The sequence below is a fragment of the Mirounga angustirostris genome, unplaced genomic scaffold, assembly GCF_029215605.1.
Source record: "Mirounga angustirostris isolate CCGP_5_RB_7025 unplaced genomic scaffold, mMirAng1.0.hap1 SCAF_7, whole genome shotgun sequence".
NCBI lineage: Eukaryota > Metazoa > Chordata > Mammalia > Carnivora > Phocidae > Mirounga > Mirounga angustirostris.
Window position 1 is genome coordinate 97,265,396 of NW_026991715.1, and position 26,536 is coordinate 97,291,931.

Genomic DNA, 26,536 nt, shown 5'->3' on the forward strand with positions numbered 1-26,536 from the left:
CTCTGAGAAATAAAGAGGCATGCAGGCAGCTTCTTAGAAAGTGCTCTTGGGAACAGCACCTGTGAGGGAGTGAAGAAAGCAGGTTGGGCAGAGGGAGAAGCTTGAACCACGATGCTGTTGTAAGGGTTCCTTGGTCAATCTCATGGGGAGCTCTGGAGCTGTTGGGCCTGGGTCATGGGATGGCTCTGTAGAGTTGTTCCAATTTGATCTGAGAGGGTAGGGCCTTATCAAACCTATGGACCAGTCTCCAGCTGAAGTCCAGTTGCAGAGAGGAACTTGATGGAGATGTGTGTGGGCCACCAACATTCTCAGCGACTAGGAAAACATGTGTGCTCCAGTCCTGGTGTGTGACATCTGGCTGGGTGCCATGCCATTTATCTAGCTAGACTTCACTGTGGTTCCTGTCCTTCCCTCATCCCTGATTCATCATCAGTTCACTTCTCTTGGCCTCCGACACATATCCATCCTCTTCCTACCACTTACACCTCGTACCTGGCCTACTGCCTATAGCAGCCTCAAATGGGTCTCCTTGTTCCCACTTTGGCCCTTTACATCCATTCTCTACACAGGAGCCAGTCATTGTCTACAAACACAAATCAAATTGTATTACTCTCCTGATTAAAACCGTCCATTTCCTTTATACTCAAAAGTAACCCACCTCCTTATCCAAGTCTACAAAACACCTCATTAGGTCTATCTCATCCCTCCCTCTCCTGCACTGGTTATGTTCCTGAGGCCTCTGCCATACTTTTTGCTGTCCCTCAAAGATGTCAAGCTTCTCCACACCTCAGAGTAGTCACACTGAATTTCCTCCTTCTCAGGCCTTTCAAGTCTCCCCTCAAAGCTCATTTTCTCAGAAAGCCTTTCTTGATCAGCTTTTTATTACCCTACCTTGACCAAGGTTGCAGCCCAGGGACTGCCCACCTCCAGTGACTGGCTGTTGTGGGAGGTAGAGTGATGGAATTGGTATAAAGATCCTGGCTTCTCATCTGCTCCATACTTACCCTTCGAGTAGCTCTCTCCTTGCTTACCATCTGCTTCCCCCAATGGCACACACTTTCCTTGAGAGCCCAGTTTAGTCTTCCTTATCACTGTAGCCCCAGCCCCTGGAAGTGCGCCCGGCACATGTGTGGTGCTCGATCCATTTATAGTAAGTGAATAAAAGAATAAACCGATCTAGATTTTGAAAACTTTTCTATCTGTTCTCAGATCCAACACATCTATTTATTTATCCTGCGGTGTCCTCTTCAAGGGATGCCCTGTCACTCTGGGTTTCAAGATTTTGGTAAACAAGACCATGTCCTCATTATGCCTACACATGGTTATTTTAAATCCTTTGAGAAACCTGCATCTTTCTATTCTGAGGAGGCTCTGGCACATTTTAATGAGAGCCTTCCCATTTTCTTGATCTTTTAAGTTGGAATTCTCCTCAACTTTTCTGTCATTCTTGAAGCATGTTAGCTATAATCACATGGAATATTTCCATTGAGAACTCAAAATAGTTTTCAAAAATAGTGATAATGCGCTTTTGATTAATTTCTAGGATTCTACTTAAGGATGCCTTGCATTTTGCAGCCCTCCCCTCCTCTCTGTCCTCAGCAACCCAAAGGACATGTATGTTCAGGCATTAGGTAACACTAATCTCAGGGCCACTTTCTGGTTTGTAACCAGGAGCTCAGAGATAATCTTCCTTACAAGCCTGGAAGGATTTTTTTGGTAAATGTACTTGCTCCTTATCTGTCACTTCTCTGCCCACCTACAGAGCAGTTTATCTTCATAGGTTTGGTATCTCTGCAAACATAAAGATTTCATGGTGCGTTTTCTCTTCCAAATCACTTTTAAAAGAATATGAGAAGAATAGTTTTCATCTCTGAAAAATCTCATGTACACCCTCCTCCAACCAGAGAAGAATCCATTTATCTTTCTCCACCCTCTCTCCCCCTCCCCCTCCGTAACAAAGGGGTCCTATCTGATACACCTTTCTTTGTTTCCTTATCTTTGGTGTTTCAACAACTTCAGGAAACTCTGATGAGTTGCATTTACCATGATGCTGAATGGGGATCATGTTGACAATTCCAGATGGTAACATACTTGCACCCTTGGATCCATTTATCAGTATTAATCAAATCACATGTACTGGTGTTTTATGTAGTGCCTTCAAAGTTAACCATTCCAAAGCATGTTTTGGAAACCGACATTTTTTCTTAGCATTTTTCCTGGAAAAGATCGGAGCAAGAGATGGATTCTCCAACCTAACTATCTTACTGCCTCTCCCTTGAGTAGACTTTTCACACCAAGGGGGATACACTGATCCTCTAGTTGTTTTCCTTTAATTAATTAATTACTTAATTAATGAAAATTTTTTCCTATCGAGGTGAGATTCACATAACATAAAATTAACCATTTTAAATGGCATTCAGTGCATTTACAATACTGTACGACCACCACCTGTATTTTGTTGCAAAACAATTTCAGCACCCCAAAAGAAAACCCTGTACCCGTTAGTCAGTAATTCCTATATCTCTGTTCTACTCCTAGCTCCTGGTAACCATTAGGCATTTCATTCCTTTTTAAGGCTGAATACTATTCCTGTGTGTGTGTGTGTATGTGTGTATGTGTTATATATACAAATATACATACACTACATTTTGTTTATCCATTCATACACTGAGGGGTATTTGGGTTGTTTTGATCTTTTGGTTATTATGAATAGTGCTGCTTTGCACATTTGTATAAAAATATTTGAGCACTTGATTTCAATTTTGGGGGGGTTTACCTAGGAGAATTGCTGGGCCATAGGGTAATTCTATGTTAAACTTTTAGGGGAACCTTTAGCTGCTTTCTAAATGTAGAAAATGATCAACCTTCAACTCCTCAGCAAGGTCAAATTCTTGTCTGCCCTAAACAGTACTTACTCACCAGGCCTAAATATTGCAGAACTTGATGAATGAATCTGAGCATGGATGAATTTCTAAAGTTTTGGTGCTTAGAGAGAAATTATGTTTTAGCTTAGAGGACAAATTCAAAGAGTCCTTCTCTAGCAAGGGTTTGAAGAAATCCTAGGTTTCCTACTTCTGTCATGAGATCAAAGAGGGTCTGAAACATAAGATCTTGAAGTATTTCTTTGGATCACCGAGTATATTCGTATATTACTAGCTTTAGGTAAAGAAAGCATTTCATGATATCTGTGAAATGCTGGAGTCAAGAAAATTTAAGGCATTACTACAGGATCTGCACAAGCCTTTAATATCTTAACTATCCCAGTACTCTACATATAACATTTATCATTCTGCTTATTTGGTCACGTTAGTTTTATACCCACCTACTTTCCCAGGCTTAAAACCAGTATTCCATGGGGGTACACCTTTGAGAAATAAAATTCTAATTCATTTCCCTCTATTTTTAAATGAGTACACTAAGGCCGAGAAAGAAATTAAAAGCAAACCAACAAAAGCACCAATAATTATTTTTTCATAGATTTTTGTAGGTTCTTAAGACATAGTCTCTTGGTGGAAAGAGGAAGGTGGGAGGGAAGGAGCAGGGAGGAAGATAGAAGGGGGAAGAAGGAAGCTGTATTATGACATAAAAATGAAAAGGGACAAATAAAGTATTTTATGGGATTTCTTCAAGGCTTAGAAAGAAAAACAAAACTGATTTATTGGAATTCTTGCATAGCTAAGAATAATTCTTGAGAGGGAGAGAGAATCTTAAGCAGGCTTCATGCCCAGTGCATAAGCCTGATGTGAGGCTCGATCTCAAGACCCTGAGATCATGACCTGAGCTGAACTCAAGAGTTGGATGCTCAACCCACTGCACCACCCAAGCAATCCGAGATGTGGGAACCGGCAGAGGAGAAGGAAAACAAGAGACAAAGAAAGAAAACTACTACTCATTTTTGTGTATTAGAGAGTTGCTTCCACATCAATACTGTGTAGAGATTTCTAGCATTTAAGTGTGGGGTTCTATGGCTTTTATTTATTTTTAACACTCAAATAAAAGATAGTTATCTTTAATACAGTTTCTTTTCCCATTTGAATTTACATCAGACCCTTTGAGACACGACCAAGTATACAAAGACCTATCAGTGTATTCACCCACATTTCTTTCTGTGCGTAATATCCATAGGTACAATGTTTTCTTCTTATTTAGTACTCTTCTTGAAATGATATGAGAGCTCTTCAGGGATATTAATTAAGCTTTATTGCAACCCCTGTGACATGTCTGCCTGCTTACATATATCTGTTGGACACTTAGAAATTAATGCTTTGCAGAAGTGTGCCATTTAAGTGTGTTTGTAGGCCAGCCACATAGCCACTGACAATGCACTGAACAGATCCATACATTTCAGTCGTCAAAAAATGCCATTAAAAAAGGCAACCATCATTTAGCATCAACACGTAAATATTGTCATGGTGCTTAATATACTCTCAAGCAGGTCCTGCAGTGTTCCTGTCACAAAACAAGTCCCAGGGAAGCAGGTTCTGAAAGCTTGGCTTCCTTGAAAGGCTCCCTGGTTTCCTAAATGCTGGGTTTCCTAGGGCCCCAGGCAAGGCTTTTTAAAAATGCAAGTGTCAAGGAAAACTGTCATGCTTGTTTGCCTTAAGTACCCGAAAAGCTTGTCACTGCCATCTTGGAAGTCTTGACGAAGACGCGGTTGGACATGCCGAGGCACGGTAAATTGAAAGCTGCCTGACAGGGAGGTGGCATGTAGACTAACAGCCAGGTGCCCGCCTCCAGGCATTTTCTTTGCAAGCGGCAGAATTAAACAAAACTAAAGGAGAGTCTCATCAGGGGAGGCTGTCTTTGCAGACATCTCAGAGGCTTGGACTTGAACTGGGGTCCTTTCCAGCTCTTAGTTTTTGCTTGATAAGAGGTTAAGTGGTTACATGAAAAGCAAAGCACGGTCCACATTTCTGTGAGGGCAGTGGGAGGCGGGGAAAGAGCAGTGGTCGGAGAGGGCAGAGACCAAGAAGGAAGAGGAGGGTCAAGGTCAGTGTTAGGCTGGCATCGCACCTGCTTGTTCTAGGAGACTGAACAGGGCAGTGGTGAACTGGTGAACTACTGGCAGCAAGTGGGGTTCAGAGCCCGGTAACCTGGGCAGCCTTGGGGGGGAAAATGATTTGTTGAATCTCGGTTTCCTCGGGTGAAAACAACTGAAAATGTTGCATAGGGATACTACGTGCATTAAATGGGCTCAGCACATTCTTGCCACTGAGGAGACCCTCAGTAAATGCTGGCTTTTATTGTTCTGGAGAGAACTCTCAATGAATCCCATAAAGGGCCTCCTTGGAGGATAGATCGTTCCTTCTGGTCCAGCCCCCTCTCCCCTCCTTCCCTTTTCCTTTCCTTTCTTCAACATGAGATCCTTCGGTTAACTGCTGTGAACTTTTATTTCTTGTCTTTCTGGTATGTCAGCTGAGGCTTTTCCTACTTTTCACTGTAGATGTGACCATAACATACCTTTGCAGGTTCCCCGTCCCACACAGAACAGACCTTAAGGTGCTTCACTGGGCCCAGAAGGTGGCCCTGACACAGGCCACAAGACCTTTCTAGCATTGTCTCCTGAGTTCTAGTCCAGCTGATCAGAATGCTTGCACACCCTTGCTTTTCTGGCCTTCTTCTCTTACCTCTTCTTGGAGTGCCCTTTGGATGGGGGATACTTTTCCATCAGAAAGGGAATCAGACACCATTGTTGCCAGCCAGGTTTCCGTGACTGGGTAGATGGGGTGTCCCCTACCACCCTGTGTTCCCATACCACGCATATGGCCATATAAGAGTGTTTTATATTACTATAAATTATCTACTTAGCTGTCTTTCTCCCCCAAGACTGTAACTACTGGGGGACAAGGGCCACGTCTTTTTCACCTTTACCCTCAGCACCTTGCATGGTGGTCAGCCCCTAATAGAACCACCATAACTGTTGGCTGCATTAAGCTGAAGTCCTATGAACATAGCTGGTAATGGGACTATCAACAGGAGGTGGGAAATACAAAAATCCTTATTTAGCATAAAATCGGAGTTGCAGATAAAGAAATGATATAAGTTTGGCCTGAGGGCCTCTTATTGACAGAACCCCCACATACTTATTTCACAAAAGGGGCTACCTTCCTTTGCTGGATTTTCAAGCCCTTGATCATAAACACTCTCCTATAATAGTTGGAACAATAATACTGCTGTACGAGGCATTTCTCTTGGGGACTCAGAAACTTGACTAAATTGTCTTAGATATTCCTATAATATCCCCGTTAGGTGGATAGAGGCAAGGCAGACAGGGAGAAGAGGCCCAATTCTCTTAAATAGTCAAGCCAATCTCAATCATGTTTACCTTGATCCCTTCTCCGGGTCTGCCTTCTAGGATAGTGGTCAGAATCAAGAGACCCACTTCCTAGAAGACGGCATGTTCTTATTTCTGTATTCTCATCACCAGATCCTTCCTTCTCTGTCTCTTCCTCTCTGACTCTGACTCTCCCTCTTTGCCCAAAATAGCCTTTGGATTTAGCTCTGTAGCAAATTCTACAATTCCTCTTTCCCAAACTGAATGGTACCATGAACTTGAAGATGCATATTAGAGGCAGGACTTGTGGAGGTTGCTCACTGCTTCCCCATTTCTAGACGAGGCCAACAATGGTGAAGACTCAGAAAACAAAGTACATCTAGACACATGCTGACTGTGTCCTTGCAACTTATCTCCCAGCCACATCATTATTGTGAAATTCTAGGTGGGTTTAAATGTATGTGTGCTACCTTTTCCCCTACAACACTGAGTTTGAGTACTTCTAGTAATGCCAGATTAAATCACAGGAGTGTAAATAGTGATGGGCATAATTATTGACATTAGGACACGTTGCATTTTAGGATAAAACTTTTTGTCTAATTAAATGTAGAACTATTCAGTTGTTACCCACACTGTGGTCCATTATGGAGCTGACTGACCCCTGCAAAATGTCCTACCAACGATTTTCACCATCAAGAGGATAAAATGCATTGCTGAGAACAGGAGCTTGAAGCATGGAGTTAAATGTTTTCCATTCATGGCTTTATTAAAAAAGCAAAACCAAAAATTGTCCGAAGTAATTCAACTTTATAAAGGTAAAACTGCATCCCAAGTCATTTTCAGGAGATGGGAAATGCATCGAGTTGTTTTGAGTTAACTTTCTCATCATGAGTCCTCGTAAAGAGCACTGGTTAGTAAGACAATAAATGAGCATGTTTTAATTAGAAAATGTGGAATCCAAGCAGTTTTGCAGGAGAGAAGAAGATAGCTTCAAAGAGACATCAGGAGACTAATAAAAGTTAAAATGCATTAAGTGGCCACAGTGAACTCAAAGGTAAAGTCGTGGGATGTTTGAGAAGTGAACCAGAGAGGGCAATGAATCAGAAGGGGATGGAAATTAGTCAGTGGAACTTATTCTTTCTACTTCATATTAGAATCATCTGTAAACCCGCTCTGTGCCCAGGCAAGTGAGATAACCTGATGCCCTAAAATTCTCCCATTCCCCCATCCTGGCCAGAACTGTGTGTGCCCAGAGGAGAAAATCACTATCATCGGGTAATGTGAGAAGGCAGCCGGGTTAGGGCAAAACCAGCATTGAACTTGATTTTTTTTTTTTTTTTTTGCTTGCCAGACCTCCATTTTATGGTCTCCTAAAATCATGGTGCTTGGTTATGACCATGTTGTTCTTCCTGCTATGCTGTTCTATATGGGTGCATGATCCAGGTCTAGCCAATCAACATGGTCTGTTCTCCAGGCCTTTGGGATTGGGGCCATTGTGGGTATGTGACCCTCATTGAGTTCAATGAAATTTAATGAAGGGGGTATTGTTGAAATATCAGAAAGAAGATATCCTTTTTCTGTTAGGTTTCTAAGCTATGAGAACATAGCCTGAAGCTCCCACAAAGGTCTCACAAAAGAAGGGCTGCTTAAGAATGAGGGTGGGAAAGAGAAAAGCAAAGCTGCGGGACAGATTCCTAATGCCTGAGTTTATTTCCATGAATCCAGTTCTTCCAGAATCTTGATTTTGCCCCAGGCCCTTCATCTTCCCGACATGCCAAAAAAGGACAATAATATCTATCCCACAGACTTCCACTCAGATAACATAAAGTACCTATTACGATACTTGGCACAAAGCAGCTATTTAAGGGATGATGATGTCTAAAAATCAAAACCAAAGAGAACGTTCAGTTGTTTCCAGGAAGTGAAAAGATATCTAATAGGGCCACAATTTCTCCTCATATGGATTCTGAAGTCTAGAAGCTGGAGAAGATGATCTTTGCAGTCCCTTGCCTTCAATATACTACTGGAGGGCACTAATATACCAAGAGAGAGCAACCCGAAGCTGAGGACAAAACACCCAGAAAAGCCAGGGGTACAAAGCACTGTCCCACTCCCAGAGGGCTCACATATTTATTCTCATTTTACTGAAGCCAGGGTGGGGTAGATTTCCCCAGGCTCCATCAAATGCTTAAATAGGTCCCAATATCACCTTATGCCTTCTTACCCATGTTCCCTAGTACAGAAACCCTGGGTTGATAAGAGATTAAAAAGTCACTAAGATTAAGTTTTCCATTTAAAATTCTTATCTAAGCACATACCAACGCAAGAAGAGCAACATCTTCCGCCTTCTTCTAAGTGCAGAATTTTAAATCCATTTATTCAAAGAACTTTAAAAAATGAGCTTTTAATCATGGTATCATTGGTGTGCAATGTCTTTACAGGAGGACTAATTGTGGAGAAATGGACTTAATGGATGTTTGTAGCCAACTGAAGCTTTAATTTCAATACAATCTCACAAATAAAAAAAAGTGTTATTCATTCTCTTTCAAAAGATAAGGTGAGAACAGCTAAAACAACGATGACAGAAATTGGGGGCATTTGCTGATTGCTCAATCATTCTGGGTAAGAAGCGATTCTTTAAGGGATTTAAAAATACACAATTTTGAGGGTGAGCCTTTGTGGTTAGCATTGTCATGACCTCTAAAAATGATTATTTGCAAACATGACTCATGAAATAGCCTGAAATCGTGTGGTGGGTTTTGGAGGGAAGAAAGCTGTCTGAGAAAAAGTTTCTTAAACCTCTCTTATAATCTGGAGGATGCAGCCCCAGGGGAGCGACCTGGCTGAGAGCCTTGTACAGGACTGCAATTCTGGGGACACAAAACTCCACGTTACAAAGGCAGGCGAGGCTGAGACTAAAAAATCAAAGGAAGCTGCGGAAAAGTTGCAGAGCCTTACTGCCCCTGCCTGGGAGAGCCGAGAATGCCTTATCTGGCCTCCGTGAAAAGATCATTGGGGAGCCAGAATTAGAAAGACTTGCGCTTCATCAAGTCTCTCCTTGTCTGAGCCAGATAAAATATCCTCTGGGAAGGCTTCAGGAAATGCCCTAAGGGAGTGACAGCTGATATTAGCTGAACCGGTGAAAGAGCACAGAGATGGAAATATTTGGCTTTTTTCAACTGTGAACTTAACCCAAGACAATTTACACAGACTTGGGGCAGAGTCTTGCGCTTACAAGGCATGACCACGAGGTGGCCTCAATCGGGATTTGGGTCCCCATCGTCCAGGTTGCAAGTTCTCTTACCTAGTACCTTAGCTGTGGTTAACTTATAAGTAAGAAGGTCAAGTATCCAAAGCTTTAATAAACTTAATAAGGCTTTAGTTTTACAGAGGGAGCTGAATTCGAAAAGGACAGCCTCTCCTTGGATACCTGCACCTTCAAGGATGCTTCCCAATTTGCAAACCACGCCAAGAGCAGGCTTGGAGTGGTCTTAAATAAGATGGAATGCTTGTTTCTTTCTTAATGCACCTTGTAATTTGCACACGTGCCACAGCACTTTATTTATTTTCTTATTAATGGGTTTGAGTGTGTTTAACACCACAAGCCGTAAATTGCAGAGCAGTAGATCAGACTAGGTTCTCTTTATTTTCCTGCCAATTGTCAGAAAGTGATGTGGGGTATACAGAGGTGCCTCTTCTAACTGGCTTCCTCTCTCCCACCCCACCCCACTCCACCCCTTGCCTCCATCCAACAACCAACCCGTTGTCTCCATCTGCCAAGAAAAAATAAAAGACACAGCCTCGTTTCTTATTGGAGAGCTTGCCTATTGAGCAGCTCAGTTATTGAGATTAATAAGCTGCCAGTTTCCAAGGAAGACTACGAAAACTATAAAATTAAAGTGCACTGCAACGTGAAATGCTGCTTGTGGCCAGACGGGATCACTGTGTCAAAAAGGCAAGGTGAAGCTATAAAATAAGGCTGAGCTTGAAAGGCTAACCTAAAGGTCTCATTTATTTCCATGTTGCCTCTGATGAGAATTTAGAGGGGGCATAATGTTTTGCAATATGGAGAAATCAAGCTGCCTATTGATTTGAAAAGTGCTTGAATGCATTTGGTTCACCCAGAATGAATTCTAGTTTTAAACTTCACTTGAAAACATTAAAAAAAAAAGAAACACACACACACACACAAAAACCCAAACAGGTTACCTTGGTTTAATATTCTCAAGATCAAGTTTGTCAGTGATTCTGTCAGAAAATGAATCCTTATGTAGAAAAATCAATCTGAGAACAAGTTTGGAATAGTCTTTGGGCTCAGCATGGTGAGGATGTTTCAACAATCTTGTTGCTTCTCTGTGAAAACCTTATTTACTAAAGGTCTTGTGTCTTGATTCCCAAATACGCACTACCAATGAAGCATCTAGATTAGGCAAAGATTACTTCCTCCTGAAGACAAAAAGTGTGTTTTCTGAAATTCTGATACCAAAATTAGATTTTTCAAATGCTGCTCATCAAGCCCAAGGTGCTCCTTTCTTTAGCAGAGCCCTTACACGACTTCCTGCTGAAAGGAATAATCATGGTACTCTAAGTATGACCAAATGGTCAGCCACGGTACGGCTAGCTGTTTGGCTTTCTCCTATTAATGTGGCAAAGCTCTGTTTGGGAGAGAACAATTCTACAAATCACGGAGCTGAAGAAGTAGCAGGGCTTTATTTCTGCATTGCCAATTTGCTTTCGCATTTTCTAAGATGCAGAGTATCTGTCATCAGCTCACACGGACCCTCTGTTGCCCAGGCCATGGAGCAGCGAGGCCTCAGACTGACCACACTGGTTGCGACCAATCTCAAAGAGCTGCAGAGAAGAGTCCCTTACCTCTTGCCTGGCTGATGATTTTGTCAATGACTAAGTCTATATCCAGTAACAGGCTGGAATCCATCCCATAGATCCTTTCTTGCCTTATGTCATTTACCATGTATTAACTTCACCATTTCCATGGCCTGGCAAATTAATCTGTTGTTTGCCATCAGAATAAGCATAGTTTTGTTTTGTTTTTCTAGTTCCGAAGGCACTATCGTGTGGTGGTTAAGAACATGGCATTTGGAGTCAGACCCGGTTCAAATTCCAGCTCTGTCCCTTACTCATTTACAGATCTGTAGGTAACTTAATTTTCCCAAGCCCTCAGGTTCCCTTTATTTAAGATGGGGATAGTAACATATACCCAACAGAAAAGTTAAGGGGTTAAATGGGATCTTGTATGCAAAAATTAAGTGCCAAGCAAAAAGTATTTGATAAAGAAAAATTGTGATTTACAGGCGTATATGATCATGTAGAGTAACTGCGAAATTGAACAAAATTTCTGGCGAGTTATTTTTAAAAGAGAAAAAAATCAATTGCTGAAAGCTTTGAACACACTAAATATGCTGTTATTTGTAAATGGATGAATTTCCATGTTACATCTATTATTTTGGAATCAAAATATTTAGAATCCAAACAGCTACACTTAAGTCTCACTGCATCATAGATTTGACGAGTCTGAAACGGCACTACTGTTTTCTGCCACAAAACTGGTTCCTTCTTCAGGAAGTGGCATCACTATCCAGCCTAAGTCAAAAAATTGGTCATTGTACTCTCAACTGCCTAAGCCACACAGTATCCATTCCTACTGATTGTACCCTCAAAATACACTTGACATCTATGAATGTTCACCTTCTTGCCAGATGGGTAGGAGAAAGGCAAATATGAGCACTACAGCTACCAGGACCCCAGTGGAAACCAGAGCACCTTCCATCTTAACCATTACAACACTCTTGAAGCTGGACCTCTAGACTTGCTGGACTGTCCACCTTACCCCCAGCCTATTCGCCATATGGCAGCTACCAGAATTCAAAACAAAACAATATTATTTTATTGTTTTATTCTCCCATTTAAAATGCTTCAGTGACTTTTCATTATTCTTGGGCCAGAATCCATAACATTTCACCCAGCCCAATGCTCTGCAGCATGCTGCCCTCGCCTGCCCTTCTAGCTTGCTTTCCTTTCTTGGCATCCTAGTGTTTCTTTCCCCAGTGGGTCATTGTTTTTGCCATCTAGAACATTCTTTAAGTCTAATTAACACTTACTCATCCTTAGCGCTCAGCCTAAATGTCAATTTCTCACGCATCTGACTTCTCTATACCTCACATGGCACATATTACATTTGTCATCGGGGTGGGGGTGGGGGTGGGCACGTGTCTAATCATTTGTTCACGTCTGTCTACATCCAGCCTCGAATCACCACAAGGGCAAAGACTTTGCTCTTCTTCACTGCGGACTCTTCAGTGCCTGGCACATGATAGGTTCTCACAGATATTTCTTGAATGAATAATGGATGACCATTTACAAATCAGCTTGCAAACCTGTTTGTAGTGTGAGGATCTTGATGGTTACAATGAAGGTTTCTGGAACTGAGGATCTGATGGAGATCTTTATGTATTTATTTTCTGTTCCCCTTGTGTCAAAATTTATAAAGATAGAAAAGGCATTACTGAAAAAAAAAATTAGAGCTTCTGGTATTTCAGGGAAAAAGTAAAATCAGAGGGAAGTTTGGTCCTGCTTGGGAATTCTCTTTAGTGACCTGCTAGGAGACTAAGAGAGAGAAGCTTGCTTCAGCAAAACACAAAGACGAAGGAAAATTAGTCATCGAACTACTTTGTACTGTTTTAGTCAAGAGAAGCTGACTTCAGAAACTCCCCAAGAAGCTGCTAGCCAGGAAGATCCCTGAATTTGCAGCTCTCAGGAGACAAAGGAATAGAGAGGTGGTATCAACCATGAATTGCCCATGAATTTTGTTCTGAGACCTAAGTAGGCCGACAGAAACATGGTGATGGAGTGATTTTGTGACACACCATGTTGGAGAAAGATAGTACAAACTGCTTGCAATTAGTTCCTCTGTCCTGAGTTTATTTTTCCTTGGATTATGTTATGGTTTATACATGAATGGACTGGTTTTGGTAGTAGAAATTTATATGCATTGGTCTTTTACATGATTAACAGTGGTACAGAACTTTCTTTGTAGGCTTTTTTTGTCTTGTTAAATTCCAAATTCGTACAGTCCTATTTTTGGGCTATGCCTCCTTCATCAGCACCTTTAATTCTACTTGCAACAGGAAAAAAAATGGAAAAAAAGCACAGTCCAGAGAAGATGTAATATGCCTCATTAAGACTGATGGGAACATCAAAAAGCAATGCAGAGAGGCAAAGGTTTGTTCCTCACTGGTCTAAAGAAACACACTGGACTTGGCTTAGAGTCTCTGGGGGTGGTAGAATGCCTGCTCATCACCTTCCGGAGTTATGAAATTCTTCCATCACACCCAGAAGTCTGTATTAGGGAGAGTAGAGGTGGTGAGGCTGTTTGTAAATTTCCACTGCATTTTCGAAATTGATGACTACATCATAATCGGCCTCCACAATGACCTGCCTTCAATGGTTCTCTCTCCTCGATGTAGTTAATCATTCCTTATTTGGTATGAAAACCAAAAGACAACTGACAGAATGGGAGAAGATATTTGCAAATGACATATCAGATAAAGGGCTAGTAACCAAAGTCTATAAAGAACACAACACCCAAAGAACAAATAATCAAATCAAGAAATAGGCAGAAGACATTTTTCCAAAGAAGACATCCAAATGGCCAACAGACACATGAAAAAGTGCTCAACATCGTTCAGCATCAGGGAAATCCAAATCAAAACCTCAATGAGATACCACCTCGCACCAGTCAGAATGGCTAAAATTAACAAGTCAGAAAACCACAGATGTTGGCGAGGATGTGGAGAAAGGGGAACACTCCTACACTGTTGGTGGGAATGCAAGCTGGTGCAGCCACTCTGGAAAACAGTGTGGAGGTTCCTCAAAAAGTTGAAAATAGAGCTACCCTATGACCCAGCAATTGCACTCCTGGGTATTTATCCCAAAGATACAAATGTAGGGATCTGAAGGGTACGTGCACCCCGATGTTTATAGCAGCAATGTCCCCAATAGCCAAACTATGGAAAGAGCCAAGATGCCCACCAACAGACGAATGGATAAAGAAGATGTGGTATATATATATACACAGTGGAATATCATGCAGCCATCAGAAAAACCCAAAATCTTGCCATTTGCAATGATGTGGATGAAACTAGAGGATATTATGCTAAGCGAAATAAGTCAGAGAAAGACAAGTATCATATGATCTCACTGATATGAGGAATTCTCTTAATCTCAGGAAACAAACTGAGGGTTGCTGGAGTGGTGGGGGGTAGGAGGGATGGGGTGGCTGGGTGATAGACTTCGGGGAGGGTATGTGCTATGGTGAGCGCTGTGAATTGTGTAAGACTGATGAATCACAGACCTGTACCTCTGAAACAAATAATACATTATATGTTAAAAAAAAAAAAAGATAGTAGGAAGGGAAAAATGAAGGGGGGGAATTGGAGGGGGAGATGAACCATGAGAGACTATGGACTCTGAGAAACAAACTGAGGGTTCTAGAGGGGAGGGGGGTGGGGGGATGGGTTAGCCCGGTGATGGGTATTAAGGAGAGCACGTATTGCATGGAGCACTGGGTGTTATACACAAACAATGAATTATGGAACACTACATCAAAAACTAATGATGCAATGTATGGTGACTAACAGAATAAAATAAAATTAATAAAAAAATGGGTTCCCCTCCCAAAAAAATAAGAATGGGAATCCCAGTATGGCATCATGCCCCTAAAAGAAGAGCTTCAGACCTATACTTTCTCTTGTGGGTAAGAAAAGGATCCAATGAAACTCACAATGTTTCAGCATTTGAATAAGTGAATTTGTTCAGTTCTACAGTTTCCAATACTATATTGAAAAAATAGATTATGGGAACAAATAATATGCCATAATCTTTGATGTCTTTCTACTTACCTATAGGCAAATTCTTATCATCCTTCTAAAATCCAGCTCAAACAGACCCTCAGCTGTGAAATGTTTCCTGCTCATCCTGGGAGAGTTAATCACTTCATCCACTGTGCAGTCACCTTACACTTCCCTTACTGTATACACTGCACTATCCTTTTGTTTATGTACCTATCTCTTCCTCTAGGTTGTGTGAGCTTTAAGGGCAAGATTTATGTGTTACTCATTATCTTCCTGGCACCTAACATAGCACTTGGTATACACGAGGGACTCAGTAAATATTTGCTAAGAGACTGAATGAATATTTTTGAAAGAAACACAAAGCCCAACAATTCTATTAATTACTGCTGAAGTTTTCATACATGAGACCAGATGCACATCCAAGTTATACGTATTCATGAATTCCATGAATGGAGTTTCAAGTATCTGCTGACTTGCGCACTCTATGTTTGACTTCTGGTGGTAACACAATCCCAAGGGCCTTACATTCTCTAATTTTTGGCCCTTGAATGCACTGATCAAAGAACATCCAGATGTTGCCCTTGCTTGTTTTTTCCTTCTGACTGACTTCAACATTTTGGCAATCCTATCTACTCTTCAAGCCCTGTATTTAACTTGCCTTCTCCAAAAGCACCATTGAGAAGCCCTACTCCTTGGAGAAATGACAAATATCCAAATGGTCTGCAGAAGGACTCTACAGATCAGATACAAATTCTAGGAAAGCTTACTTCAGAAAACCAGGAAGGTGACAGGCTTGGCTTTGCTGGTCCTCTCTACCATATCCTTGTCAAGATGACACTTGACTACAGATGGTTTTATAAAGTAAATCTCCTGGAAAGCCAGTTATTTTCCTCAGGAGCTGGGAGAGAGGGGACAGTTCATGAAGCGTATGCATTCTAATCACCAAGGGGAGAATCTTTGTGAGGAGCAAACACTCTGATGGAGTTTGCCCTGTAAAAATAACAATTAGGGCAATAAATGTAGTTTTGTAGTTACTCATCGGACATCTTGCCACCTTATTTTGTGTGTGGAAACCACTAGAGTTCCATCCAATGGGGCTCAAAATGTCCCCTGAAGCACTAGACCTCTTGCAAGTTACTTTGTCCCTCGACATCTGGATTGTCCATCTTTAAAATGGTGGGAATAATGGTTCCTTCCTACCTCACTGTATTTCTTTCAGGCTCGCATGAGATAATGCATGTAAAGAATGAATTCCAGGCATATACAAAGTGCACAGTAAAAACTGATGATTAATGGTCCTCTTCCTTCCGTCCTTCCCTCCTCTTTCTACAAGAGCTACTACATTTCTCTTTCCCTTTCTCCTCATCCTTTTCCTTCTTCCATCTAGTCCACTCTATGTAGCCTTGATGGCCAGAAACTCTTTTTCAAACAATAGTCTGTTAATGTAAAAAGAAGCTAATGCCCACCAAACTCTATGGCAGAAGGAGGAAAAAGAGAAAGTTTTATTCAGCCTTAAAGATCACCATCAACTATGAAATATCTCGAATCCAGCCTCATGGACCAGTCTGCTTTCAGCCTGGAAACTTCCCAGCAAAGCTGTTTATTAACAGGTTACTATATCAGTACAGATGTTTCAATATATCTATTATATATAATATATGCATATAGGTTTTACTGACTTTACATATTTTAAGCCTCAGAGATTAAGACTATAGGCATGGTTAAAAATAACCTATAATCATCAGAGAACAAATTTTATTAAAGTTTAGAATGACCACAGTGACAATGGTGCACAGGTTATTCAAGATCTTATTAAAAAAAAAAAAAACACAAAAAAATACGATAGTAAGAAACAACATAAATGCTATGGCTTGCGTAGTCACTTCCAGGTGCATGCAGAAAATTCTCTGGCCATTGCCAGAAAGATGACAGATCCCTTTCATCTTTCTTCAAACCTAACTTATTAAAGTTTAAAAACTTCAGTGAGAAATTTTTGAAGGGTCAAAGTGAATTATCCCTTTCTCTGTCTTCCCTTCATGGTTATTTTGGACAAGGAAACAATAATAATTGGAACACCCAAAGCATGAAAGGGTCTGGGGTTGGAGCACAAGGCCATTCCCCATCCAGCAGCACCCCACAGCCTTCACGGTCATTTAGCCCCAGCCCGCAGCACTGCAACCCACGGCCTTTCTTGCCGGGCATGAAGGTGAGCATGGTCTTGGAGGACCAGACGCAAAGGTAAGAAAGGGACAGAAGCAAAGGCAAAACAATACAAGGCCAGACCTGGAGATCACTTTGAAACTCTTCACTCCAACCTAAGTGCTGCCCCTTTTTCTTGTTTGTTTTTGTACATTCTTGTTTGCCCCTCAGGCATCAAGCTGTTATGTGTACAGGAGGGATTAAAGCGAGACGGTATGTTGAATGAAATATAAATTAAAATTATACTTCTGTCAGTCTGGAATCAGGGATTGTTTCTCAAGGTCTCCCCAAACACTTAATTTCAAATGAGTCTTCATTTATTACTTCAGGAAAGTCCAAATTCATAATTTATCAGCAGCTTTCAGTCAATATACCCTTATAAGCATGTTTCCCATGAGTCTTTGAGTAAAAATATGTTATGCTAATTCTATTAGTTGGGTACACAAGAACTGTCTAAGAGAGTAAACAAGCATTAAAAGGAGACACATGTGAACAAAGAAATACCTATCAACCTACCATCCAGGGTCAAATTACCAGGGGAACAACAAGGAGGTGGTAAACTTGGCCCGTTATTTACACCAAGACTGTCTCCCCGACAGGAACCCTGAGCCACCCGGTGGCTCCATGTGGGTGGCTCTGGTAGGGCAACGGGCATAACAGATGATGGGCACTTACCGGGTCTCCAGTGGCACGTTGCTGTTTAGCACCCAGCTGTCCTGAAGCTGAACAGACTCCGGCGTGGTGGCCAGGTCATTGGGCGCGGGAGCCGGGGCGTGGATCTGGCTCCGCCGGTTGGTCAGTGAGTTCCTGTTGAGGGAGTTGGCAGACGAGTGGTGATGGGACAGAGTGTGGTTGTGAGGGGGAGGCAGAGGGGGCCTCAGAGTCGACTGGCTGTGGTGGTTTGGAGGACCTGGAAAGAGAGGAAGGAGAAACAGCCATCAGAGGCTGCAGAATCTAGCCGCCAAGGCTCTGCAAACCTGCAGAGCAGAGCCTAGAACCCACACCTCTATGTGGGTTAATAGCTGAAAATCACAGACTAGACACATAGATAGGACTGCAGATGCCGAATTCCAGGGTTGGTCACTCATAAATAACATGGTTTGATTTGCCTTTTTCTGTAGGCCTTGAAGGAAGGAGAAACTAGGTTAGTAAAACCAGACCGGTCAGGGCTGGTCATTGTCATTACAAGTCCCTATACCGTTTCCTGGTAAGCCAGCACACTGCAGACATTCTTTACAAATACTTCCCATTCGTTCGTTCGTTCCTTTCTTTCTCTCTCTCTCTCTCTCTCCCCCCCTTCCTTCCTTCCTTATTTCTTTATTTCTTTTTTTTTTTTTAAAGATTTTTAATTTATTTATTTGACAGAGAGAGACATAGCAAGAGTAGGAAGACAAGCAGGGGGAGTGGGAGAGGGAGAAGCAGGCTTCCCGTGGAGCAGGAAGCCCGATGTGGGACTCGATCCCAGGACCCCAGGATCATGACCTGAGCCGAAGGCAGACGCTTAATGACTGAGCCACCCAGGCGCCCCTCTTATTTCTTTATTTCTTAAGATTTTATTTATTTGAGAGAGAGAGAGAGAGAGAAAAGGGGCAGAGAGGGAGGGAGAGGGACAAGCAAACTCTGCATTAAGTGTGAGCCTGACATGGGGCTCGATCTCATGACCCTGAGATCATGACATGAGCCAAAATCAAGAGTCAGACACTCAACTGACAGAGCCACCCAGGTGCCCCAAGTATTTCCTCCTTCTAAAGATAACAAAAATATGGTACCCTCTAAGGCAGAGAGTAGCATATTTAAATACCTGTGGGGGCCAGGCAGGAAAGTGAAGTCGGCCAGTTGTGGACTGAGGTGATCTGGAAAGGGCAGGAAGCAGTCCTCCCTCAGATCCGAGCCCATGTGGCCATGTGGGGCTGAGGGGCCAAGAAAGCCAGATCTTCTAGTTTTTTAAGGAAAGCTGAAGATCTGGACTTTTAGATAAAATTTCCTGTGTTTTGAAGATGTTGCCAATTAATTTTAAAAAAGTGTATGTGTTTTGTGCATATATATATATACATACATATATATATATATATATATATATATATACACACACACAAAATATACATATATATACATTTAAATAAGACTTAAGAAAATACTTGTGAGCCTGCTCAGACATCAGGACTGATGTTTTCAAACCATGACCCTTACTCCAAATTGCATCCTGTTTTCTTCTCTTGAAATACTTTCTCCTTGCAGGAAAAATGCACAAAGGAGAACTATACCTCTGCATGTGTCCCCTTGTAAATATGACCACAGATGACAACTCCACACAGGGTTTTCCTAGCAACCCATTCTCAGCCTACAAAATGAAATATTTTAAGCATAATGAAAATGAAAGTCGTTCACTATGCAATGTAAGCCTATAATTTGGTTTTAATGGCTGCTGAAACATGACTTTTAATTTGTGTCCTTTTTTGAAGCCTCTAGTCGAGGTTGGCAGCTCACCAGGTGACTGCCAAGCCTTGTCATTTTGGCCTCTGCCAACTTTTAAAATCCTCAGCCCCTGCTGTCCTGGCTTTGAGAAGTTGACTCACATCATTTAAACAAGCAACTTGACACACATTTCAACTACTTGTCTCCTCATGTGGTCGGGCTACATCTCCAAAAGGTGTAATCTACATTCCGTGGCTCCTGGGAAACCTGCAGAAATGTTCTAAAAGAAAGACAACATGTCAAGAAGATACTCGGTTTGGAGAGCATCATGACCAAGGAAAACAAGAAGGCAAAATAACAGAGGAAAGTGGTTCCTTGAAGTTTGTGTCCCTGGACTGAAATTACTTGGGGGGATTTATTCATTCATTTATTTATTTTTTGGGTCTTCAGAGAAAGACAACTAAAACGAAATCCCAGTGGGAAATGCCACTGAACAGTTGTACAGATTCACGTCCTCCAAATGAACCTGCAATTCGTATTTTACATTATGCACCAGTGACATTTTAAATATATCTTTGAGGGAGTTTCAGAGCTGAAGCAGGCTATTACATTTCCTGGCATTGTTGTCTGTCTAGTAATGTATTATTATACAGTTATTCAGCATTTGTCTGTCTTGTATTAGTGGGAAGAAGTGAGAAGAGGGGGTGAAATAATGATGTAATCATGGTCCTTCTGAGATGTTAGCCAAGCCCCTCACACAGGGTTAATGAATTCTCATGCCTTCCTTTCCTTTCTCTCAACTCCCGTCCAAATGGTGTCATTATTCTCCATTAGTTAGGTAATCTTGAGACTTGCCTCAGGAAGCTGAGATGAGTAAGTGTACAAGTGAGAACCCACCCTCCTCAGCCCCAAGCCCTCACTTTCCATCTCCCTCAGCCCCCGGCCCCCGCCTCCAGCACTCCAGACTCTCCCAAAGTACAAAGAGGCCATGGGAGGTATTTAATTTCACTAAATGAGATACCAGAACCCTCCTGCTTCCTGTCTATTCATCCCAAGCTAAGGTTTCTTTGCCTACTCCAACTTGTGTGGCCCTTCCTTGCCCATCTGTGTTCTGTGTGGGTGGAATGCCTGTGGTTTCCCTTTTGTTGATGATATCCAGGGGTGGTGCTGAGGGGGAAATGGAACCACGGACCCAGGTGCTATGTGGCGTGGTCCAAATAAAGTGGACGGTGAGCTTTTCAGTTAGCTGGAAGAGATGTCAAGCTGCTAAAGAGAAGGCCTGGAGCTTCATGGAGGAGATGAAAGAAGACGTAATTCTCTGCTCACCCTGCCCTCCTATAAAAAGCATGTTATTTCACTGCAAATAAATCACATTATTGATAGCAACGACAACAACAACTATCCAGCACCCTCAGTATTAGAAGATATTTTCCTCACTACTGTTGCTCATTTCCACTGTGATGCGGATATTTGCTCATTTATCTATCCATCTAACGATCACATGTTTCAACTAGGTGCGAGAACTAGAAAAGACAATCCGAATACAGAGTGGTAAAAGCTACCACTGGGGTGTGTACAGAGAGGCAGGGGAGCATCTGGGGGGCACTCAGCCAGTGGTTAGGAGGTACAAATCTAAAGAACTGGGTTCAAGGATTGGGTCTGCCCCTTTTGAGTCATGTGAACGTGGGCCTACAACTCTATTTGTGTAATCCTCTGAGTACTCATCCACCACTGGTGACAACAACACTAAGTACCCGTGTATCAACATGGAAGATGGCGGGAAGAGGAATGGGGAGTGTTAAGCACGCCATCCGAGGCTGGCAAGTTCCCCAACCACGTGCATGGAACATTGCTCGCTTCTTTCAGGAATAAAAGCATGAATAAGACATTAACTACGGCTCTCAAGGAGCCCAGATTTGAGTACAGGACGTAAACCCAGACTTCAGCCATCTGGGGCAGAAGTCACAAACTAGCAGCCCCCAAACTGGATTTGACCAAAAATTCAGAGTCCAGATTTTATAGAGTGTTCCAGATCACTGACTTCTCTTGAGAACAAAAACAGAACAACAATACTGAATCTATTCCCTCATGGCAACAATTGGATATAGCTGAATGCCTTTGGGTGGTTTTCTGGTTTGCCATCAACCCTAACAATCCCTGTTATTTTAATCTGGCCGGATGTATGCATTTATGTTACCGCTGGTAGGCATTTATGTTTTTGACCGCTGGTTTCCTCCGTGGTACCTTAGTATTCTGGGTGGGTAACATATTTCTAATATAACAACACCTCTGTTATGACTAATGGTCTCAAGCACTTCTTGTGTTTATCGGGTTTCATTATAGTCATCCAATGAGCTAGCTGGATGTGATGGTTTTCCATTTCAAAAAATGCAAACAATGGCTAGCAACATGCCTTACTGCTTTTCATGAAGCCAAATTACATGAAAAAGCCCTTCTGAAAGGCAACTCATGTCTTCAATAGATGCTGAAACAGAAATGATTAACAGCTTAGCTTGATGAAGGAAACTTCACGTCCACTCAGAGTTCCACACATTTATTGGGTTTAATTAATGTGCATATTAATGGCTCTTCTATTGCATAAATATGAAATCACATAATAATGCAATTGAGCCACGATAACTATGTAACATAAATGCTTACACACTATCAACTTAATAAGTATGCTATTAGCAGGCAAAAGGCAACTGCCATTACAATCGCAGTGTTAACCTATTATCTTGTACCAGATTTATCTGAAGTTGAGAACCTAGAATTTATTTTTAGGTACCTTGTGGCTTTTTCGTCCAAGGAAGGAGGAATGGCACACTGGTCCTCTGTTAAAAGCTAGGGCAGGACAGGTAGGACTCCTAGCAAGGATAAGTGAATTTAGAGAGGAGGTGCTTCCTGTATGTTTAAAAACTAAGTTCTTGAATGAGTGCTTGATTTGTCCTGTTTGCCCCAAAAGATTATGCTTAAGATTTGCTCTTGCCAGAATTTTGGTCCTGACAGGGATGCCATTCCTATATTCTGTCCTTCCTAAATGCCAATTGTTTGACAGTGAAGTCATAAGAAAAATAAAGTAGTACATCTTCGTTGGGTAACAGCATCAGCTCTAACAAAGTTAGACCCAGGGACTGCAAAATTCTGGAGTATCAGCTCCTGTGGGGACTAGACCAGCACAGCTCAAACAGCATGTGGAAACAACCAACGCTCACACTGTCAATAAAGGAAGAATTTTCTTTGGAGCTCAGGAAGTAAATTCTTAATAATTGGCTATTGTTGTTGCACTCTTCCTAAATAAACAGGTGGGGGAGGCATTTAGGGTAGGTCTACCCTTGCCAAGAAAGGGTGGGTGTGTAGGAGAGTAGGAGGGCAGGGATAGACTAAGATAGCTTTGTCTTGCTCTATAGTCCACACTAGTTTTTCCTAGTGATTAAAAATGATAAAATGTATGAAAGACAAAAAATATAAGTAGAGGCCTGCCTAACGGCTAATAATTCACTCATTCTTGGAGATGGCATGCCAACTGCTGGTCTTAAAAATTTTAACCCTTCAGACCCTGAGATGATGAATTAAGCACAAACTCTGCCTCCTTCTACTGAACCATGTCTTTGGAGCAAGTTACATCTTGACAGCAATTTGAAGATACTATAAGTGAAGCGGGTATTGGCAGACATTTTGGAGTCTCTGGTTGGTGAAAACTGTTTAGATCTGACCTCACATGAGAGGCTGAGGGAATCAGAGGTGAGGACTTTCAAGAATAACAGCCTCTAGTTAGAAGGAGGAGTCTATTGCTGATGTCCAGGCTCGCGGTTGGCTTTGAACCCCTGTGTGGCCACTGCCACTGTCACTTACTAACTAACAGTGTGACCCCTGAAAAATAGTTGTTTTTTTTTTTTTTTTCTGAGTCTGTTTCTTCATCTGTAAAATGGGTAGAGTCATTTTATTTTTCTCATATGGTTGTTAGGAGCATCAAACAAGAATACATCTTTAAAGAGCCTACCACGATTCTTGGCACATATTAAGTATTAATAAATGTTATTATTATATATTATGTGTTATAATAAATAATACTGATAACAGTAATAACAGTAATAGCAACCATGGCTCTGGGAAAAATGATGAATACCTTTTGGGGAACTCGAGTTTTCCTAGCTCTTGTGAGTGGGAGCTTTTGGAGGGTGATATCAAATCCACATAGAAAGGCACAATCACCAACCTCAGACCCCCTCAAGCTTCAAATGCTGTCTGCAGAAGGACCTCTGACTAAGTGACATGGCTCAGACATTACTACGGGCAGTCTCAAGAGCATCTCTCTCAGAGCTTGTGGAAATGGAATGTGGGATTCAGAAGTGTTCATTTCCATAAACAAAACAATTGATCTTAAGGACCATGAAATAATACCGACAAGAGTGCTAGGAGCTGGGATGCCCAGGTGGTTCAGTCAGTTAAGTGCTGCCTTCGGCTCAGGTCATGATCCCGGGGTCCTGGGATCGAACCCCGCATCGGGCTCCCTGCTCAGTGAGAAGCCTGCTTCTCCCTCTCCCATTCCCCCTGCTTGTGCATGCTCTCTCTCTCTCTCTGACAAATAAGTAAATAAAAATCTTAAAAAGAGAGAGACTGCTAACAATTAAGCTGTGTGTGTCTGGTCCTGTGTGAAGTGCTGTCCATAAATTATCTCAATGTATTATCGCTCACTTTTATGGGACAGGTTCTCTTAACATCCCCATTCTACAGATCCAGCCAGTGAGGCACAGAGAGGTTAAGTAAAGCCCTCAAGGTCAGAGAGCTTAGTAAGTGGCACGGCCGCTTTTTGATCCCAGGGTTTCTTCCCATTCTGCCATATGCCAAAGAACACGGGGTCCCAGGGGGCACTCACACAGAGGAGAAGCAAGACCCCTGCCCTGCTTTATACTTACCCCGGCAAATACAGAGGAAAATGGCCTTAACTCATTTTGGTGCACATTTGCTTAAATGGCAGAATGAAATCTTGTGAGAAATTGGAGGGAATCGCCCACCTCACAGCTCTGCACCTCACGATGCTGCTTGAATCAGGAGAAATAGGCCAGAACAGCCAAACTGCAGTGCAGTCTCTTCCCTGTGCCTTCCCAAAAGGCCCTTCTCTAACTTCCTCCTCCGTGCTGCATCCCTGGCTCCCGTAACCAGTGGCATGAGGGATAAGCAGCAATTAGGTCTGTTGGAGGCAGAAACAAGGGCACACTAGGTCCCAGCTCATCCTTCCTGCTCTGACTGAGGGTGCTTTGCCAACAGCCTGGGGGTGGAGGGGTTTGGGGGGAGTCCAGTTCCAGCCTCCTCCCATGTTTAAAAAGAGATGGAAAGAGATTTACTTGTCTCTAAGTGTCAGACACATGGACATTCAGCTTGCTCCCTCCTTCCCTGTCGTAGCATCTACTGAGTGATTTGTCCTCTAAAGAGCAGACTTTTATTTTTTTGGTGCTGACCCCCGTGTGGTGCTACTGGCTTTGCAGGGCCGTGAGCGATCTGCAGTGTTTCTCAGATATGGCCACCATATCTGAGCAAGCTGCAAGCCCTGCTGCACATTCCAGAATGGAGGAGAAAAAAAGAAGGAAGGATGGAGGAATGAGCCAAGTTACGACCTCCTTCTTATCTCCTGCGGTGGGGCGACCGCTCTGACCAGTGCCTCTGGGTTGGGAGTGCACGGTCCTGGATTTGGGGGGGCTGCCCTTGATGGAAAGGCCCCCTTCAGCCTGAGCAGAGCAGCAGAGAAGGCAAGGGCTGTGCTCACTTGTAAGGAATGATTTGTAGTTCTCTTGCTTACACAAAATATATGACCTCAGAGAAAAAGCATTCTGAGCGCATTCACAATGACACATGGATCAACACTGCACAGCAGAAGCATGGGAATTGCGGTCACAAAGAGCAATCATTTGCAGGCTTAGAAACCAAAGTTTTGTCAGCTCTACCTGCATTCATAAAAAAAATAGGGTTTAGGGGGACACCTCAGATCATCAAAGAACAACTGTTCCCGTTTAATAAGCACCAGCTGCATGTTAAGCCCTCTGAATAGTTCACCTTATTTAAGCTTCTAATAACCTTTGAAGTAGATATTGTTCTCCATTATAAAGATGAAGAAAATGAGGTGCAGGACATGAAGAGATAGGAGTTTCTCTCCTTACACGTTGTATTTAACTGTAATGCAGCTGGGCCCCTCCCGAGTGCACACTGGGCGCATCTTTTTCATCACCCTTGGCACATGGTTTTATATCATTTTTGGATTCTCCTGTGTCTCCTGCTAGACTGTGAGCTCCTTTGGCACAAGAGACCATCTCTCTTGTTTTTATATCCCCAGCACAAAGCTATCCCTAGCACAGAAGTAGTGCTGAATGAATGAGGGGAGGAGCACATCATGTCTGGGGCAGGGGCAGTGGGGGGGGGTTGTGTTGGGAGAACCTCAGCAGAGGGGGATCAGAGCAGACTTCTGCCTCTGTGCTTTGAGCATTTCCCAATCGCCAGAATCTGATGGGCCTTTCCCTCAATTGCTTGAATTCTTATTACCCTCACAGGTCCTTCAACAGGGAGACAGTTGGACCCAGGGAGAAGGTGACTTTGTTTCCCTTTGTTTTTATTTGTTTGTTTTTTCTTGGTTCTGCCTGACTACCTAGTCTCTCTTTTAAACAACAGATTTACTGACATATAATGACATTCAGCTTTTAAAAGTGTACATTTCAGTGTTTTTTTTTTTTTTTTTTACTATATTCACCGAGATGTGCAACCATCACCACTGTCTGATTTTAGA

General features: G+C 42.3%; 1 protein-coding gene across 3 annotated transcripts in view; it reads right to left on the reverse strand.

The window, feature by feature from the left end:
- TENM2 (teneurin transmembrane protein 2) overlaps positions 1–26,536 on the reverse strand; it is a 926,033-nt gene that overhangs the window by 274,541 nt on the left and 624,956 nt on the right. For all 3 annotated transcript variants that reach the window (XM_045901687.3, XM_045901680.3, XM_045901693.3), the window contains one exon: positions 18,019–18,253. In XM_045901687.3, coding sequence (XP_045757643.1) covers positions 18,019–18,253 — 235 coding nt within the window. The remainder of the gene's footprint in view (positions 1–18,018; positions 18,254–26,536) is intronic.